This window comes from Carassius gibelio, chromosome B6 (genome assembly GCF_023724105.1).
Source record: "Carassius gibelio isolate Cgi1373 ecotype wild population from Czech Republic chromosome B6, carGib1.2-hapl.c, whole genome shotgun sequence".
NCBI classification, from domain to species: Eukaryota; Metazoa; Chordata; class Actinopteri; order Cypriniformes; family Cyprinidae; genus Carassius; species Carassius gibelio.
Genome location: NC_068401.1, coordinates 29,457,806 through 29,477,954, shown reverse-complemented (window position 1 = coordinate 29,477,954; position 20,149 = coordinate 29,457,806). Strand labels below are relative to the sequence as shown.

General features: G+C 37.1%; 1 protein-coding gene across 1 annotated transcript; it reads left to right on the top strand.

Moving 5' to 3' along the window:
* Nucleotides 1-10,124: 10,124 nt before the first annotated feature.
* LOC127959418 (cytohesin-4) lies at nt 10,125-19,628 on the top strand. The gene is made up of 13 exons (XM_052558595.1): nt 10,125-10,382; nt 11,223-11,296; nt 11,751-11,815; nt 12,584-12,650; nt 13,606-13,724; nt 13,794-13,874; nt 13,953-14,065; nt 14,959-15,107; nt 15,900-16,011; nt 16,627-16,703; nt 16,775-16,846; nt 17,367-17,521; nt 18,805-19,628. The coding sequence occupies exons 1-13, from the start codon at nt 10,361-10,363 to the stop codon at nt 18,884-18,886; spliced, it is 1,188 nt and encodes a 395-aa protein (XP_052414555.1). The 5' UTR covers nt 10,125-10,360; the 3' UTR covers nt 18,887-19,628.
* Nucleotides 19,629-20,149: the final 521 nt, after the last annotated feature.

Sequence of the window (20,149 nt, the reverse complement as noted above, 5' to 3'; positions counted from 1 at the left end):
CTTCATAACATCGATTCAATGACATTTTCATTTGTTATTATTATTATTATTATTATTGTTCAACATTAATTGTGTGCACAAAAGTGATATTGAACCAAGAGCCCTTTGTAATATTAACTCAATGCAGCTAGACACATCAACACTGCATTCTGTGTAGTGATTCCATTATCATTTATAGCACAATTGTTTATACACTTATTTACTAGCACATTTTTTATTTTTTTTGTCTGTGTGTTGTTGTCTCTGTGCACTGGAAGCTTATGTCACTAAAACTAATTTGTTGTATGCACAAGCACACTTTCTGATTCTGTGCAGGTTCACAGCAGTCAAGGGTCATTATAATGTTAGGAAACGTTCACCAAAAACAACCATTATTTAGTTTGCACCAGTCTTTCTATAAGATGGTCTCTTCTTATACTATTGAAGAGTTTTTTTCATCAAGGATGCATTAGATTTATAAAAAGTGACAATAAAGACATTTATAATGTTATTAAATATTGATATTTCAAATAAAAGCTGTTCTTTTGAATTTCTATTCATCTGTAAATCCTGAAAAATTTAATGTATCGCGGTTTACACAAAAATAACTGTGTTCAACATTATTAATAATAATAAATGTTTCTTGAGCAGGAACTTAACATATTAGAATGATTTCTGAAGATCATGTGACACTTCAGCTACACAAACATCTGAAGCACAGACACTCATCACATGATTCACTACAGTATATGTGTGAATTCAGTTTCAGACTTGATTATTTCAGTCTTTCATTATTTCATAAATATTTCTTACAAGATTTAGCATTAAAGGTTGTTTCAACATTGTTTTAAAGCGTTAAACAACAGCTGACGTTATTTCAGTGAGTGTTATGTTCACTGTTGTAATCTTCGATGATCATTCATCAGTCATGACGTCATTCTGAAGAAATGAAATGCCGTTAGAATCATTCCCTCGGGCTTTCCTTCCGCTGACGCCATCAATCGCTCTTATTGATCAACCGGCTTCATTTAAAGAGATTTTTACTATCAGCTCTTGAAGCAGAAAATCAACTCCTCAAATCACTTATTCTCATTTAACATCCTGATCGACTCAAATATACGTCATAGGTCACAGAACAGTAATGTACCTGTCGTGTTAAAGACGCACAAAATGAACATTTTATCAGCATTTGCTCATCTTCATGTTGTTTCAAACCTGTTTGAGTTCGGTGTTGAACACACAAAATATTTTGAAGAATGTTGGTTAGTTTATATTCAGTAGTACACTTTATAATATATAGATGTGTATGTGATAAGATGAATATATTGCTTCCGTCAAAAAAATGCTGTGTTGTTTCAACCCACTTTTGGCTCAAATATGGGTTATCCCAAATGTTAATTTAAAAATGTAACCAAAACCAATTTAACCAAAAGTAGGTTGAAACAACCCAGCATTTTTAAGAGTGTGTTTGTTAAAAAATAAAAATAAAAAAATGTAAGCACTGCTCTCCTATTTATGGAAATATATCACATTATATCTTATGTTATGTAAGGGTCCCCATTGTTTTCATTGCATTTGTTCCAATACTATGTAATTCAGTTAATTCAGTGGCTTCCAGCATCTGTTTGATTACCAACATTCTTCAAAATATCCTCTTTTGTGTTTAACAGCTGAGAGAAATGTTAGGGTGAGCAGATGATGCCAGAGCTTTCATTTGGCAATGAACTATCCCTTTAACTTTAAAATGAAGAATGAATGTGTATATGTTTGTAATAAAGAAGAGTGGCAGAAATATTAAGTGTGAAAGCATCAGCACACTGTCTGCTGTTGAGCTGAAAGGAGGATCAACAGGAGCGAGAGGTTAAAGCTTGATCGCTCAAAGTGGATCGAGCGGCTGCAGTGTGAACAGCTGTGCAGGTTAATGTGGATTAATGGCACCTCTGGGAACAAAAGCTCAGTCAGTCTGCTGCCATTGAAAAAGCCTTTCACATAAACCATCACAAACAGCTGCGCGGCACAACCATTCATCACGCCGTAATTATTATTAGTTCATCTAAGCACAAAACATCTCATCTTCATGAGAGAATTCAGCATGTTTGAGAAAGAATTAAGTGCATCTACTGTGCAATGCATAATAATCTGAATCTACATTCACATGCAGATGTGTTCGCCTATTTTTTCACACATGTAAACAGAAAACCTAATTCTGTGTAAGTGGTTTTTTAAAGGAATCCTTCATGCGGTTGATTACCACAGAAGCGGTAAAAGTGTTCCTGTGGTTCAGTGGTAGAGCTAAAGGTTGCAAAAGGTTGTGGGTTCAATTCCCAGGGAGCACACATACTGCTAAAAAATGTATAGCCTGGATGCATTGTAAATAGCTTTGGATAAAAGTGTCTGCTAAATGCATAAATGTACCTCAGAAAATCATCTAAAATAATGAACTTACAGTGAAAATAGATCTTCAAACACACCACACACATGACCACACGCATTATTTTAATTTAAGTTAACACTCATTAAGCTCTTCTGCAACTCTAGTCATTATTAGTTACATCACATAAACCTGGCAAATGTTGTAACTCGAATCAGACGTTAATCTGTTTAGTAACGTAAATATTTGTGCACAAGAATGAACAAATAATGAATATTATATTTCTGCATCTACATCCTCTGGAATGATTTAAAAGTGCGGTACTATAAACATGAGTTTTAATAGTTTTTACACATTAAGAACGTTCCTATAAACACAACAGTCTTCAGTGCTCATGTAAACGCTCTGTAAGATCTCGGACAGAAGCCCTCTGATGTGTGTTGAGTCACAGGCATCAAACAACAGCATCTCTCAATCACTTACACAAGATCATGTTTAGGTACATAAATAGTTAAATTGGTTTCAGAGTAAGATTTCAAAGCAACATGGAAACTCACCGTTGACAACTTCACGTGTGTCCACCTGCACGAGCGACTCTGAGGAAATGAGCCACCGCAGCATCAGCAGCACGAGGACACACAGCATCCCGTATCCAGGCAACCACAGCCATGATGCTCTGAGAGAGAGAGAGAGAGAGAGAGAGAGAGAGAGAGAGAGAGAGGGAGAGAGAGAGAGAGAGAGAGAGAGAGAGAGGGAGAGAGAGAGAGAGAGAGAGAGAGAGAGAGAGAGAGAGAGAGAGAGAGAGGGAGAGGCATTTACTGTCAATGCTCCTCTGAGACTTGTTCATGGAATATATTCCTCTCATAAATCTAGGTGCATGTCAGGTCAGATGGTTTGACTCTCATGTGAGTCATTTAAAATGTTAGTAGAACCAACCAAAGATGGTAGCAAATGAGCAAATTTGTCGTGGTGCAGAAATACTGCAAAAAAATACCAAACATATCAATGGTTTCAGAAGCATGCATACAGTAAATGCAATCACTGTATTGCTATTTCTTTAAAACTTACTGAACTCTGATTAAATAAATCAGTTTATTTCCTCATTAGTAGTGATCTGTATCTTTGTGATAACATCGGCGCTGCAAGTGAATTTACTCAAACAGAACAGCTGAGACACATCATTTATAAAGTGCAGCTAACAGAAAGAATGGTATTGATCAGATCTGCTCTCACTGTTGACATTCAGCCTAAATGATGAATGACCAGATTTTAAATAGAGTTTAGATACAGTTCAGTTTTGATGTTGTTAATTAAAACTAAAACAGTTTTTGTTTGATTGAAATAAATCAGAAATAAAGTAAAATATTAATATTAGATGTAAATCTTTAATGAAAATTGACTTGGCAGCTAAATGAAAATGTTTTAATAAAGAAGTACTAAAATGACTAACAGTGGAATAAAAACAAATCTAAAGAGAAGTATAATGAAAACTAATAAAATGACAAAAGCACATAATATCTCTAAAACTCTAGAATTCAAAAAATTACTAGAGCTGCAATAAAAATAAATCTAAAATAAAATATGAATTAAAAAATAAATGACAAAAGTGCTTAATTTTCATGTATAAACACATTTTCATTAATACTATAATACTATATAATCAATAGTAAAATACTGATTCAGTAGCTTATACTTTCTTTGTTTTGTTTACTTTTCCGAATCATTGCCTTTTTTATTATAATCTTTATTTTCTCTTTTTTTTCAGTACTTTATCATAACTATAGACCAGAAATTGTTCAGTATATCAATGTACCAAAGTTTGTCCCATCAGTAAAGCCCACAGAGACGGACAGAACTGATTCCTCCTCAAGAAATCAATGTTCACAACACACCAAGAACAAACTCCACACCTTCTCAAAATACTCCCGCTTTAGAGTCTCTTGCACATGTTTTATGCTCTAAATGAAGGACAGGCCTGCAGTGCAGTAACTCAGCAGCTCATTGAAGGTAAAGTGCTGTCTGCATCCTTCAGATCAGCGTTCAGCTGCTCGTATGAAAAGCTTCTGATTAGTTTGAGCACAGGCTGGTTCTGCTGTCAGCTGGAGGTCTCCATCTCACCCGCTGCGAATCTAGAACGACACTTTTACTCAAATTAGTCATGAGAATCATGCCAGGGATTGATTCTAACAGTACTCTGTATCTCAGCAGTAAGAGCTCAGAAATGGGTTTCATCCACGTTAGTAACAACATCTTTGTTTATATTACTGTAAATCCATATCCATAAATGCAGGATGAGCAAAGGGACTCCTGAGTGACACGATGGCAATGAGAATCAATAAATGAATGATCAGACCTTATCAGTAAACAGCCTTTAAGCGTCAGTAAGCGGATCAATCTTGGCAGCTCATATTAGAGAAAACTGACGTGTACAGGTCAATGGGGTTAATGCTGGAACTCACATTGATACTCCTCAAACTAATAAGAGATGGTTTGTATGTTCAGGACACTTGTTATGGTACTTTAATATAGTGTTTCTGAATGATTTCTATATTTATATACCATGGATTTGCTCCAGAACTCATTATGTTTAGTGTTCTGGTGAACTGTTGTGCACACCACCACAGGGCATGACCGAGTGGAATATCTGCCTGTCCTCCTCCTTGTCAAGAACCTAATATAAAAGCTGTCCCTTCATGACCTTAATGACATATCCGTCTATAAATACCTCCTTAGGCTCCACCGCTTCCTCTTTTGTCTTCTCGTCTGAATCCTGCAGCGGTGTGAAGTGCAGCTAATCAGGACAAATGTCCGACAGCAACAGAACAGAAATATTGTGTAATGGATGAGCGAGGGCTTTCTGAGCCATCTGGTGAAGTATTGTACATTAAAACAATAGTGGGGTTAATATTTTTTTTTCATTTACCTGCCTGATTCACTCTAAGAATATGTCTAAACAGAGTTCTGTGAAGTTTGGATGATTTTATCCATCCAGGTGGCGTCTGGTTATTTGTTAACTTAGCCACTGTGCTAAATAAAAACCTTGGATTGTTTTGGTTATTTTCTATGAGTTTGTGTATATGCTCTGCCCTAGCAGTTTTTAGAGCCTGTCTATAGCTGGACATACTGTTTTTCCATGCAATTCTAAAAACTTCTAAGTTAGTTTTTCTCCATTTGCGTTCAACACTACGAGTTACTTTCTTGAGAGAGTGAGTATTACTGTTATACCATGGTACAGTACGTTTTTCTCTAACCTTTTTCAATTTGATGGGGGCAACAGCTTCTAATGTATTAGAGAAAATAGTGCCCATGTTGTCAGTCATTTCGTCTAATTCATGTGTATTTTTGGGTACAAATATTAGTTGAGATAGATCAGGCAGGTTATTTGCGAATCTCTCTTTGGTGGCTGGAACAATAGTTCTGCCCAGACGGTAACGCTGCGACATATAGTTAATATCAGTTATACGCAGCATGCACGATACAAGGAAATGGTCTGAAACATCATCACTTTGAGGTACAATATCTATAGCAGTAAGATCGATTCCATGCGATATAATTAAATCTAGTGTATGATTAAAATGATGAGTGGGCCCGGTGACATTTTGCTTGACTCCAAAAGAGTTTATTAGGTCAGTAAACGCAAGTCCTAATGTATCATTTGCATTATCAACGTGAATATTAAAATCTCCCATGATTAGCGCCTTATCAACTGTAACTAGAAGGTCGGAGAGGAAATCTGCAAATTCTTTCAGGAATTCTGTATACGGCCCTGGTGGTCTATACACAGTAGCCAGAGCAAGAGATACATTAGATTTCTTTTGCATGTCTGACAGAGTAACATTTAGCAGAAGTATTTCAAAAGAGTTAAACCTGTATCCTGTTTTCTGGGTAACATTGAGAATATCACTATATACTCACTATTCAGGGAACAGACACAGTCTTAATAGATTCTACAGCGCGAGTACTTTTATCATTTAAGAAGAAAAAAAAAATCTCATGCCAAAAGTTCATTCCCCTTATCACAGCCGCCTGCGAGCTTCAGTGTAAATATTGGGTAAAAATCAAATCTGATATCTGTTCAATAAAATATGTCCTTTTTAAGTGGACTTTAAGCTTTGTAACTTTGCATATCTTTTTATGCTCAAATAGCAACATTACAGACTAATTAAAGTTGAAATTTTTTAGTATTTTACAGACTGAAGGTTTTCTGTTCACATAGGTGAATTTTCTTCATCTGCTGCCCCTCTTTTTGTGGCATTCCCCAAGGGTCAATATTGGGCCTTTGTTTTTTTCTTTGTATTGGGGTATATTTTTATTTGCCTGTCAAAACAAATGACAAAGCTTAATTTCTGTCATTACTTAACTGCCTGTTAGAGTTAAAGATATGGCTGGATCAGAACTTTCTTTGTCTTAACAACTTTTTTGTTTGAAAGTGACGTGACATAAAGCCAAGTATGTGCTCTGCATTTAACCCATCCAAAGTGCACGCACGCACACACACACACACACAAGGCAAGGCAAGGCAAGGCAAGTTTACACACACAAACACACACACAAACACGCACACACACACACACCTCAGTTGTAGTATTGAAGGCAGGAGAGAGTGCTATATATTCACTCCCCACACCTACAATTCCTGCCAGCCCAGGACTCGAACTTGCCACCTTTGACTTATGAGACCAAATATCTAACCATCAACCAAATTTGTGTGATTTATTCTTTTATAGCGTCTAGACTAGACTACTGTAACTCTTTATATGTTGGTTTGGAACAGTCTTTTCTTCAGAATGCAGCAGCATGTTTCCCAAATTCAGTAGTTACTGGGTGAAAGAGCGTCATCTGATATAATTTTGAAACTGAGAATAAAATAAAATAAATTAATAATCTCATATGCTTAAATGTTTTTTTTTCCCCAAGTCTTGAGTCATGGAGATTTTCACTTCTGTATAGAGTCAGTTTTTCCTTGTTGGTAACTTTAGAGTTATGTCATAAAGGGAACTGTGTACCACCAGAGCCTTTGGTCACTGGGTCAACGAGAACACTCTGAGGAACTGATCATGTTTAAGGACGTATTTATAGACAGATATGTCATTAAGATATTCTATTAAAAAAATGTAATAAATGTAACAGTATTAATGTATAGTGCCAGTGATTTTTAGTGGCAATGCACTTCTATCTCTACTTTAGTCTGAAAATCCATCTCAGTAACAGATCAAGAATAGATCAGAACCGAAAATATGAAATTCTGAAATACACATAAATACGATGAGACTGTGAAGCTATATTGTAATAAAAATCTACTCAAATGTGATTGTATGGAGTTTATTGGCAGTCTCAAATGTAAGATAAAACAGTGTATTTATATGGTGTTAACCCTAGAAACTGAAATGAATTGATCTAATTTGAGATGACTTTGGATTAAAGGAAGTTCTGTAGAACACAAACAGGATATTGACTGTATATGCAGCTTGAGAAGCGAAGGCTTTGTGAGCACAAGTGGTCTTAAATATATCTCCTGATGAATCTGAAGATGCTCTTTGTTATTTATGTTTTTAATCGGAACACATTTGCATGTGTGAGGCGTTGCCATGGCAACGCGGTGAGCAGACGAGGTCTCAAGACTTGTTTGTTTGGGCTGGTTAGTGTCACACCGCTTAATAAACTATTCAACCTGACATAGACATTCTTCAACTACATTAAAGGACAGTTCAACCAGAAATTTACTTCTACAGTATTTTTCCCATACTATCAAATCAATGTGGACTGGCATCTGTTTGCTTATCAACAAGAGAGAAACATATACAGGTTTGAAACATCTTTCAAAAATGAGTAAACAACGACGGAATGTTCTTTTTGGGTGAACTGTGTTTTCAAGGAGCCGTTGATATTTGCAGTGAATGCAGAATCTTCACTGTCTGGTGTCTTCAAAACTATCTCATGCATTTCACAGAAACTGTTTGCTTTGAAAAATATTGATGATTCTACCACAAAGAGCATACGTTATGAACATGCCTCCACTGTACAGACGGTCTGAGGTTTCCAATGGTTCAAGCCACCAGTGATTTTTGGAAGTTCAACAATAAACTTAGAAAGACAAACTTAAAGATGTATGAAATCAAAAAAAAAAGGTTAAACCCTGCATGTCTTCAAAGCTCCTACACTGAAACACAAATCTCATTTCACAGATAAGTTCAAACCTGTTTTGTCCACTTCACAAAAAAAAAAAAGGTTTCATATACATATATATATATATATTTAACTGAGCATTTTTGAGTGTTAGTATATACATGTACTTATTCTGTTTGACATAATATACAATTTATTGTGATGTGATATTTTTGTAAGTGTAAATGATTAAATGAGTTTATGTCCTCCCTGTTACATTGGTACTTGATCTTTAAAATCTTAAGTATGTGACATAAATCACATGACCTGCTAGAAGTGACATCATTTCCTTTGAGCGAATGTGAATCCAAGAGTAAAAGTATGAAGTATTAGTCATAAACTTCTCACTTTTCCTCATTTTTCAGAAATCTAAAAAAAAACTGAGCATGTCCACCCTGTTGAGTCAGTTTATGATGGAATTGAAATGTCAGATATCTGTTAAAGTTCTTGTTAAATCATCTGATAGCCAGTAATGGGCTTCAGTGTTTAAATGTCCACCCTGTTACACCCTGCAGTGTAGAAATGTGTACCTTTGAAAAACTGGGTTATTGTTATAGTTTGAGGCCTGCGCTCATATATATATATATATAGGGTTAATCCTTTGATAAGACTGAAATAGCACTGTATTTTATCATTTTTATTATTATTATTTTACACTTTATTATCATTATCTGCTCAGTCGAAGGTCCGCCAAACTGTATGAATGTCCCAGAATGCAGTTGATTTTAAGTTTTAAAATTCTTTTTCATATATTTTTAAAATTATTTGTTTAACGTTAATAAAGTAATGTTATTAATAAAAATAATGTAAGATAAAAATTAAACATTACACATACACATACAGTTATGGTCAAAAGTTTTCATACACTTGACTAATTATTTTTGTGTATTTGAACCCTTTCCAACAATGACTGTATGATTTGGAGATCCATCTTTTCACTGTTTAAAAGAAGTTGATGTCTGGTCAGTGTGATGGACAGATAGTTTTCTGAAGATCTATGTAATCTGAAGATCTTTATGAGGTTCATCAATCTATCAGTTATTGATCAGTGATCAGTGTAATGAGTTTTCATTGTGTCCATCACCAGCAGATGGCATCATCAGATCAGCTGGAGCCCTCTCGTCATCTCTCGTCGTGTGTGTGTGTGTGTGTGTGTGTGTGTGTGTGTGTGTGTGTGTGTGAGAGAGAGAGAGTCTGTGTGTGTGTGTGTGTGTCTCTCTGAGTGTGTGTATGTGAGAGAGAGAGAGAGAGAGAGAGAGAGAGAGAGAGTCTCTGTGTTTCTGTGTGTGTGTGTGTGTGTGTGTGTGTGTGTGTGTGCGTGTGTGTGTGGGTCTCTGTGTGTGTGTGTGTATGTGCGTGTGTGTGCGTGTGTGGGTCTCTCTGTGTGTGTGTGTGTGTGTATGTGAGAGAGAGAGTCTCTGTGTCTGTGTGTGTCTGTCTCTCTGTGTGTGTGTGTGTGTGTGTGTGTGTGTGTGTGTCTCTGTGTGTGTGTGTATGTGAGAGAGAGTCTCTGTGTCTGTGTGTGTCTGTCTCTGTGTGTGTGTGTGTGTGTGTGTCTCTGTGTGTGCGTGTGTGCGTGCGTGTGTGTGTGTGTGTGTGTGTGTGCGTGTGTGTGTGTGTGTCTGTGTGTGTGTGTGTGTGTGTGTGTCTCTGTGTGTGTGTGTGTGTGTGTGAGAGAGAGAGGTCCTGCGCTGCTCCTCCTGCGGAAACGCTTCACTTCTGGTGTGAAACAGAGTTTGCAGGGCAGGGCAGCAGCTGATAGAGGAACTCACACCATCTGCAACAAACATGAAGAACGTCTGAGTCCAGACTCACAGCAGATCAGCTTTACATTCACTGTTCACCATGACGGAGAGCTATCACACAGGTAAGACAGAGCTTCACTAGAACTAAACTAACTCTTATCACTGACAGACAGCTCTCTGTATTCTATCAGTGTCTGTATTTCCATTTAATTTTTGATTTCGTGTCTATTGCTAATGTTTTATTGATCTGCACTTTATATTAAAGCACCAATAAAAAGAAAGACAGATTTTTAATTTAGGTTATAGATGAATAAAGTATATCTAAATACAGGTTAGTCTTTACTGTAACTGTAAAGTACTAAAATATAAATAATATTATCTCTATTCTTATATAAATTATTATTTAATTTAAAACAATGCAAATGTTGTTTTTTTGATGTCTGTTTGGTGCTGATGGATTTCATACAGAAATGTATATCTGTAGTCCAGGATCACTTCCACTCCGCTGAAATATTATCGTCATCAGATGATCCGGTGTCAAACACTTCTTTATTTCATATCTGCTGTTATGACTGCTTGTAGATCAGCTCTTGTTTCTGTCCTCGCTGTGGTGTGTTTGGATGCTCATATCTGAAGTGAAACACACACACACACACACACACACACACACACACGTTCAGAGGCCCCTCACACAGGAGCCAGCGGCCCCTTTGACAACAGATTTCCTGTTTCATAAAGCAGAACAGGACTCGGTGCTCGTGAAGCGTGAGGCTCATTGTTCCGGACGACTCTGATCTGGTCAATATTCTGTTTCATGTTTATTTTGATGTTGTCATGTTGAGGGTGAACTCACTGGATGAGCTCATGTTTATACTGAGCTGATGTGAATCTGCAGAGATGCACTGGTGTTTGAGCAAACGTTCAGTCGTGAGACTCATTGTGTCTCGTTTGGTTTTTCTCAGATTTGACGGCGGAGGAGCAGATGGAGATCGAACGGCTGAAGATGCACAAGCAGATCCTGCTGGAGGACATTGAGGTAAACGAACATCAGCTGCTGCTTCACACACACACACACACACACACACACACACACACACACACACACACACACACACAGACAGACAGACACACACACACACACACGCACCCCAAAAAATAAAATAAAATAATAAAAGTGTTTAAAAAAACAATGTCCTTTGAATGTCCTTTCAAAGTTATTTGTACATTTTTTAAGGCTTAAATTAGATTCTAATCACAACAAGAAAAGTGGTAAACACAAACATTCAAACAATGTTTCTACAATGTTTTTATAACCTAAATGTGTTACCTGGGTTTCAAAAATCTCACAGTGAAGTCACAATTATTGCTAGGTGTATAACAGAAAAGCATGTCTTATGACATGAGCTTTAGAAACCTGAATAGTGTTGCTTTCACATGACAAGATTTGAGTTAATCATCGGTTTTGAATCCTTGAAATGTTTTTCTTACAGAAACTAAAGAACCAGATTGAAAACGTCATGGCAGATATCCAGGATTTCAAATCAGCAGAAGACAAGTGAGTGAATGTATAAATGTTAATATAAAATACTAACTAACTGTTTAGTATATTTAGTATAAAACTAACCAAAATACTAACTAACCAAAATACTAACTAACTAACTAACTAACTAACCAACCAACCAACTATAACAATATACAAACTTCATAATCACTGGAAGAAACTAACTAACTAACTAACTAACTAACTAACTAACTAACTAACTAACTAACTAACTAACTAACTAACTAACTAACTAACTAACCCTAACCCTAACCCTAACCCTAACTAACTAACTAACTAACCAAAATACTAACTAACTAACTAACTAACTAACTAACTAACTAACTAACTAACTAACTAACTAACTAACTAATTAACCTAAATACTAACTAACTAACAATACTAACCAATGTTTCACATGTTTCTTGTAATGTGAAAGCTACATCAACTAACTAACTAACTAACCAACAATACTAACTAACTACCTACCTAACTAACCAACCAACTATAACAATATACAAACTTCATAATCACTGGAAGAAACTAACTAACTAACTTGTTAGCAATCATGGTAATATATTTCAAGTTTTTGGTTAGTTTTTCATCTAATATTTCTATATTATTTCAGCTCTATTTCAGTTAACAGGTTGGTAGAAATGTTGAAGTTGAAGTTCAGTTTATTTATAAAACACATTTAGAAACAGCCACAGGCCGACCAAAGTGCTGTACAACTCTGTTAGATGTTCTGGTTGTGAAGCTGTGTCTTGTGTGACTTTTTCACAGTAAGATGCTGGAGAGGGAGAAACGCTTCTGTAGCGGCAAGAAGAAATTCAACATGGATCCTAAAAAGGTGAGATCTGGAGGATGACGATGAAGTTTCCAGCGTGAGATGATGAGTGGAACCTCTGTCCTCTCTCTCATGACCTTTAACACATCAACCTTAGATCTGAGACAGAGAGACACGGCTGAGACAATCAGTCTGTCTGTGTGTGAGTGTGTGTGTGTGTGTGTGTGAGAGTGAGTCTGTGTGAATGAGAGAGCGACAGACGGAGTGATCTGGAAGATCTAAACACCCCAAGGTCAACACCTGAAATACTTCAGGTTTTTCTCGTTCTGAATCTTTGTGGTTTTGCTGCTGCATGTTAAACAGAGACCACCATGAGCTGCTGCAGACTTGAAGAGATGAAGAGAGAGAGAGAGAGAGAGAGAGAGAGAGAGAGAGAGACAGAGACGTCAGTGTTTGATGTTTGATCTCTGTGAGGTTAAGAGACAAGAGTTTTTCCACCACAAACACACTTAACAAATCTAACTAAACTAAACAAACACTAGTGTTCAAGTCTCTTCTGATCACAAAGTCTGCTTTTATTAGATCCAAAATGCTGTAAAAACTGTAAAAATGTCAAATATTATTACAATTTAAAATCTGTTTTCTATCTGAATTGTACTGTAATTGTACATTGTATTTTTCAGGATTCACAGAAGAACAGAAAGTTAAAAAGAACAGCATTTATTTGAAATAGAAATCTTTTGTCACATTTTAAATGTCTTTACAGTCACTTTTGACATCTGATCTAATCTAATATTGTAGGTGACCAAAACATAACCAGAATAATAGTCTGTCTGATTTAGCATCGAGGGTTTTAGTCTTTCTTTAGTCATTCTGCTGAAAAAAAAGGAAGTGTGGGTTTGAAGGAAAATCTGTAAAACTGTGGAGGAACTGGTGTGGGGGAGCTGCTAAACTCAAACAAACATCTCTTCTGTGTTTGATCTGGTCACTGAACGGCTCAAACCGCTCTGTGTTTCAGGGAATCAAGTATCTGGTGGATAATGAGCTTCTGGACTGGAAACCAGAACGAGTGGCCGAGTTTCTGTATAAAGAGGAAGGACTGAATAAGACCGCCATCGGAGACTTCCTGGGAGAGAGGTGACATATCAACCATCAGATGTGTGTGTGTGTGTGTGTGTGTGGATCTGATCATGTCTGGTGTTTCAGGGAGGACATGCACCTGCAGATCCTCAAAGCGTTCGTGGAGCTGCACGAGTTTTCAGATCTGAACCTGGTCCAGGCGTTACGGTGAGAACACGAGCTCCTCTTCATCCACAGACGAGCCGCTGAACTCGTCTTATTCCTGTTTGTCTGGTTGTTTCGCAGGCAGTTCTTGTGGAGTTTCCGTCTGCCGGGTGAAGCTCAGAAGATCGACCGCATGATGGAGGCCTTCGCCACGCGCTACTGTAACTGCAACGCCAACGTCTTCCAGTCCACAGGTCAAACCCACACACGCCCTCACATCTAAAACAATATAAAACATTTAGATCTACTTTTAAGATTTGTGTATCAGAAATGCAGTGTTTGAACAGAAATAAATCAATTCAAAGTAATACATATCTGTCAATCACACATTAATAGATTTCCCATACAGCAAATATATATATATATATTTTGACCTTTTTCATATTTTTATCTATATTTGAAAATACATTTTTTGTATTTTAATGTTTATATTTTCTAAAATATGCTTCAAAATATATTAATATATAAATATATTTTCTGCCAGTTTTTGCATATCTAAAAAAATATATTTTTCATGTTTCATATATATAAAACATTTTGCAATTTATATTTTGATTAAAGAAAATGCATTCATGTTTGCCACATTTGAAGAAAAACTTTATTTTTTTGTCTGTAACATATATGAATATAACACAGTTATAATATATCCAAATTCACTGCTTGCAACATATATTTGACATGTATTTAAAATTGATTTTGGTTGGAAAATTATAGTTTGCCATATGGGGTATTCTGCTTCTAAGCAGTTTAGAATAAATGCAGTGAATATATAATTATGTAAAGAAAATCTAATGAATGCATATATTTAATAAAACGATAAATAGACCGACAAATACCGTATGCGTCACATAAAGTTGATTAGTAATACTGTGTGTAATTCAAATGGACATTTTTTATGCAATTCAAATATAGGCCTGAATATTTTATTTTTTTAATGAATGACAAATCATTTGACATGAACTCATAAAACACCAACAAAAAACAGTTTGTTATGTTTTGGCAAATCCGTGAATGATTCAAGCAGACACTGATAATCGTTGTGCGGTCAGTCTGAACTGAAGTTGTTGTGTGTTATTGTGATCGTTAGACACGTGTTATATCCTGTCGTTTGCCATCATCATGTTGAACACGAGTCTGCACAATCCCAACGTGAAGGACAAGACCTCGCTCGAGAGATTCATCAGCATGAACCGCGGCATTAACAACGGACAAGACCTACCCAACGAACTTCTGACGGTGAGCAGCCAATCACAATCAGCCTCGCGGGTCACATGATGCAGGCTTGAGCCAGAAGCCCGTTTGCCTGCATTTTACAATCACAATGTTATACTTTATACAATGGTATAATAATAAATAAATAAATGCTAATGTTATGTTCAAGTTTGCATAAAGTGATGTACCTTTTAGAAACAGTGCTGTTTGGATTGTTTTGCTGTATTTCTCCAATCACTGTATCTCTGATGAATCAGCTTTAGTTAAAATCAGTTTTAAATGAATCAGTCAAATGAGTGAAGTAATGATTTGTCACAATCTAGTTTCATATTTAAGGTATCATCTCAGAGTCCTCTTTTAAGTGTATTATATATTTAACCCATTAATCTCCTAACATTATTTGTGCATTATTTGTAACTGCAGAGTAAATGCATTCATTGCATGTCTGAGCTGCATTAAGCACTGTACGTGAATACATCTAAATCCTGCTTTAAATGCCACTTCTGGAAGTGGTTGATATTAATTATATTTGATTGGTATCAGCTCTGATTGGTATTCAGATTGCATTTAGTGAATAAATATCTGAATCTCCATGAAAGATGATGCATATATTTATTATCATCAGATAACAGAGAGTCACACTGAGGATGCATGTCGAGTTGAGGTCTTGTGGGAATGAGCACAAAGGACACCCTGGTGTTAATTATTCGTCATTGGCGGTGTATATATACAGAAATAAGCAGAAGTAACAAAAAGGTCGTGGTGTTGATGTGTTTTGCTGAAACGGTGTGTTTTTTTGTTTTGTTGCATCAACAGAATCTGTACAACAGCATACGCAACGAACCCTTCAAAATCCCAGAGGATGATGGGAATGATCTGACGCACACCTTCTTCAACCCGGAGCGAGAGGGATGGCTGCTCAAACTGGGTAAAACACAGCTCAGAAGAGACCAGATGCAGAAGATATTATAAAGATTCAACAAGAAACAAACTTATCTTGATCTTCAATAGTGATAACACCAACAGTCAAGTCTATAAAATCAAGAACTGATTTCTTTATATTTACATTTAGTCATTTAGCAGATGCTTGTATCCAAAGTGACTTCCAGACGAGGACAGCAGTTTTGAGTTGTCACAAGTCTCAGTTAGCTCAATGCAGTATATACAGTATATAACAAATCAAAAGAAATCAGATAGAACAGAAAAAGAATAGAGCAAGCTAGTGTTAGAGGCCTTCTTTGTTCTTGTTAATTGTATAATAAATAAAAAGAAAAGAAACAGACAGAATACAAAAAGATTAGAGTGCTAGAGTTAGAGGGTCAAATAAAGACGGAAGAGATGTGTTTTTAGACGATTCCTGAAGATGGCCGAGGAGTTGGGCAGGCTGTTCTTCCATATTTTCTTATCTATAAATATGTAATATCTTCCACTTCCATATTTATAGTAAACCTGTTCAATTGAAACCCAATGTGAGTAATTGAGATGCTCAGACTGTAAGAATACGATCATCTGACTGTGATATATTTATATTATCTGTGGGCAGGCGGTCGTGTGAAGACGTGGAAGAGACGCTGGTTCATCCTGACTGATAACTGTCTGTATTATTTTGAATATACCACGGTAAGAACAGCAGCCGTCTCTCTGAAAGCATGAAGCTGTGTAGATCAGGACTGATGTGTGTTTGTGTTCAGGACAAAGAGCCGCGAGGAATCATTCCTCTGGAGAATCTGTGTGTGAGGGAAGTCATGTTTCCACGCAAACCGGTGAGAACTTCATCTATATGGATTAAATAGATCATGGAATGTTGCAATGAATAAAAGTATAGTGACATTTAAGCATAAATTAGCTGTATATTTTTCATGCAACATGAAATACCACCCGAAATAAGTAAAAAAATAAAAATAAAATAAAAACCCTTGTGAAATATGAAATGAAATAAAATGAAGAAATCACTAAATTCACGTTGCAATAAATAAATATGAACTGCGTGAAAAGTGAGTACAAATAAATAAATTGAGCAAGGAATATATTTATGTAACATGAAAAGAGTGACCCTAAATACAACATGATATAATGAACATTATCATCTATCACAGTATCAGTACTAAAATACAAATCCTGATAAAATAGTTCAGTTTAAATAAAAGTTGACTATTTGAGCTAGTGTGTGTTTTAGTTTAGACTGTACTCGTGAGGGTTTGAACAGAGCCTGTGTGTCTTTGATTTGGTCAGTGAGTGGTTTTATTAGTGAAGGTTAACCTGTGACCTTTGACCTGTGTGTAGTATTGTTTGGAGCTGTATAACCCCAACAGCCAGGGTCAGAAGATCAAGGCGTGTAAGACAGAGACGGATGGACGTGTGGTGGAAGGGAAGCATCAGTCGTACACCATCTGTGCTGCTTCAGCAGAGGAAAGAGACGAGTGGATCGAGTCCATCAGGTACGAACACACACATCTCACCGGCCCCCTCCAATATACATGACTCATCTGAACACACTTGACTCATCTGAACACACTTGACTCATCTGAACACACTTGACTCGTCTGAACACACATGACTCGTCTGAACACACTTGACTCGTCTGAACACACATGACTCATCTGAACACACGACTCATCTGAACACACATGACTCATCTGAACACACGACTCATCTGAACACACGACTCATCTGAACACACATGACTCATCTGAACACACTTGACTCGTCTGAACACACTTGACTCATCTGAACACACATGACTCATCTGAACACACGACTCATCTGAACACACATGACTCATCTGAACACACGACTCATCTGAACACACATGACTCATCTGAACACACTTGACTCGTCTGAACACACATGACTCTTCTGAACACACTTGACTCATCTGAACACACATGACTCATCTGAACACACTTGACTCATCTGAACACACATGACTCATCTGAACACACTTGACTCATCTGAACACACTTGACTCATCTGAACACACATGACTCATCTGAACACACACGACTCATCTGAACACACCTGATTCATCTGAACACACTCGACTCGTCTGAACACACTTGACTCATCTGAACACACATGACTCATCTGAACACACACGACTCGTCTGAACACACTCGACTCGTCTGAACACACTTGACTCATCTGAACACACTTGACTCATCTGAAAACACTCGACTCGTCTGAACACACTTGACTCATCTGAACACACTTGACTCATCTGAACACACTTGACTCATCTGAACACACATGACTCATCTGAACACACATGACTCATCTGAACACACACGACTCATCTGAACACACCTGATTCATCTGAACACACTCGACTCATCTGAACACACACAACTCGTCTGAACACACATGACTCGTCTGAACACACTTGACGCATCTGAACACACTTGACTCATCTGAACGCACTCGACTCATCTGAACACACACAACTCGTCTGAACACACTCGACTCGTCTGAACACACTTGACTTGTCTGAACACATACGACTCATCTGAACACACTTGACTCGTCTGAACACATACGACTCATCTGAACACACTTGACTCGTCTGAACACACACGACTCGTCTGAACACACTTGACGCATCTGAACACACTTGACTCATCTGAACGCACTCGACTCATCTGAACACACACAACTCGTCTGAACACACTCGACTCATCTGAACACACTCGACTCATCTGAACACTCGTGTGTCTTGTCTCCACAGGGCCAGCATCACGAAAGACCCCTTCTATGATCTAGTGTCCACCCGCAAAAAGAAAGTCATCAACACAGTGACAGAGAACTGATAAAACGACTGGAATACAACCACAAACAGACAAAACTATAAGAGGGCACTGCTTATTTATTAAAGCTCAGGATATCAGCTCTGTCTCAGACGTTTAGTCAATAGCTGTGAGTATAAACCACTGAAGTGAATGTGAAGCAGCTCTGAACATTTGAAGAGACTGTTAAGTTCATATTGAGATCTTTTGAGACATTATTGAGATCTTTTCTGAAAGAATCACAGCCTTTTGATTTTAACGTTGTTTCTCAGAGGTTTCTCTCTCTAGCTCAGGAAATGTTAGAAGTATTAACTTGGTCTCAGACGCTGCTCCTGAAATTCATCAGCAAAAGTAATAATAGGGCCAAATGAGTCGCTAGTTCTCTTCCAGCAAGACATCATCTGATGGGACATTACTGGGATGTTTTCTGAAACTCTAGAAAGACATTACTGGTGTCTTTTTTGGAAGTGAATGTATATTTGACCTCATGAAGAGACGCTGAGATTGGCTCATGTTTAACACACGACTGAATCCAGAAAGCAGCAGTGATGTCTGACGCTCCAGAGATTCCCCTTAAACACATTCAGGACACACTGTGGCAAATGTTTTTTTTTTTTATGTAAAATACTTTTGTAAATATTATAGATCACACAGTGTTACAGATTATATGTGATGAAGTATACAATAGATTATTTAACTAGAGTCATTTGAGACTAAATGTGCTGTGATGATTGTTGTTAATAAACCTAGTTTGAGCAGAAACACACATTACTGCGTCAGTGACTCGATACAAAACGTGACTTGTGTTGGTTTTGTTAAAAGAAGAAGCTCAGCGTCATTCTCACTCTCAACACACACACACACACACACACACACACACACACACACACACACACACACACACACACACACGCGCACACACATGCACGCATACACACACACACACACATGCATGCACACACACACGCACATATGCATGCACGCACGCGCACGCACGCACACACACACACACACACATGCATGCATGCATGCGCGCACACAAACACACACACACACACACATGCATGCACACACACATGCATGCACGCACACACACACATGCATTGCACACGCTCACACTCCAATAATTGTTAGAACGTTTAGAGTCAGTATTTCTTTAAAGAAATTAACACTTTTATTCAACAGTGATGCATTAAATTGATCAAAATTGAACTTCTGAACTTTCCGTTCCTGAAAAAATTTTATGTATGGTTTCCATAAAAATATTGATCAGCACAGCTCTGTTCA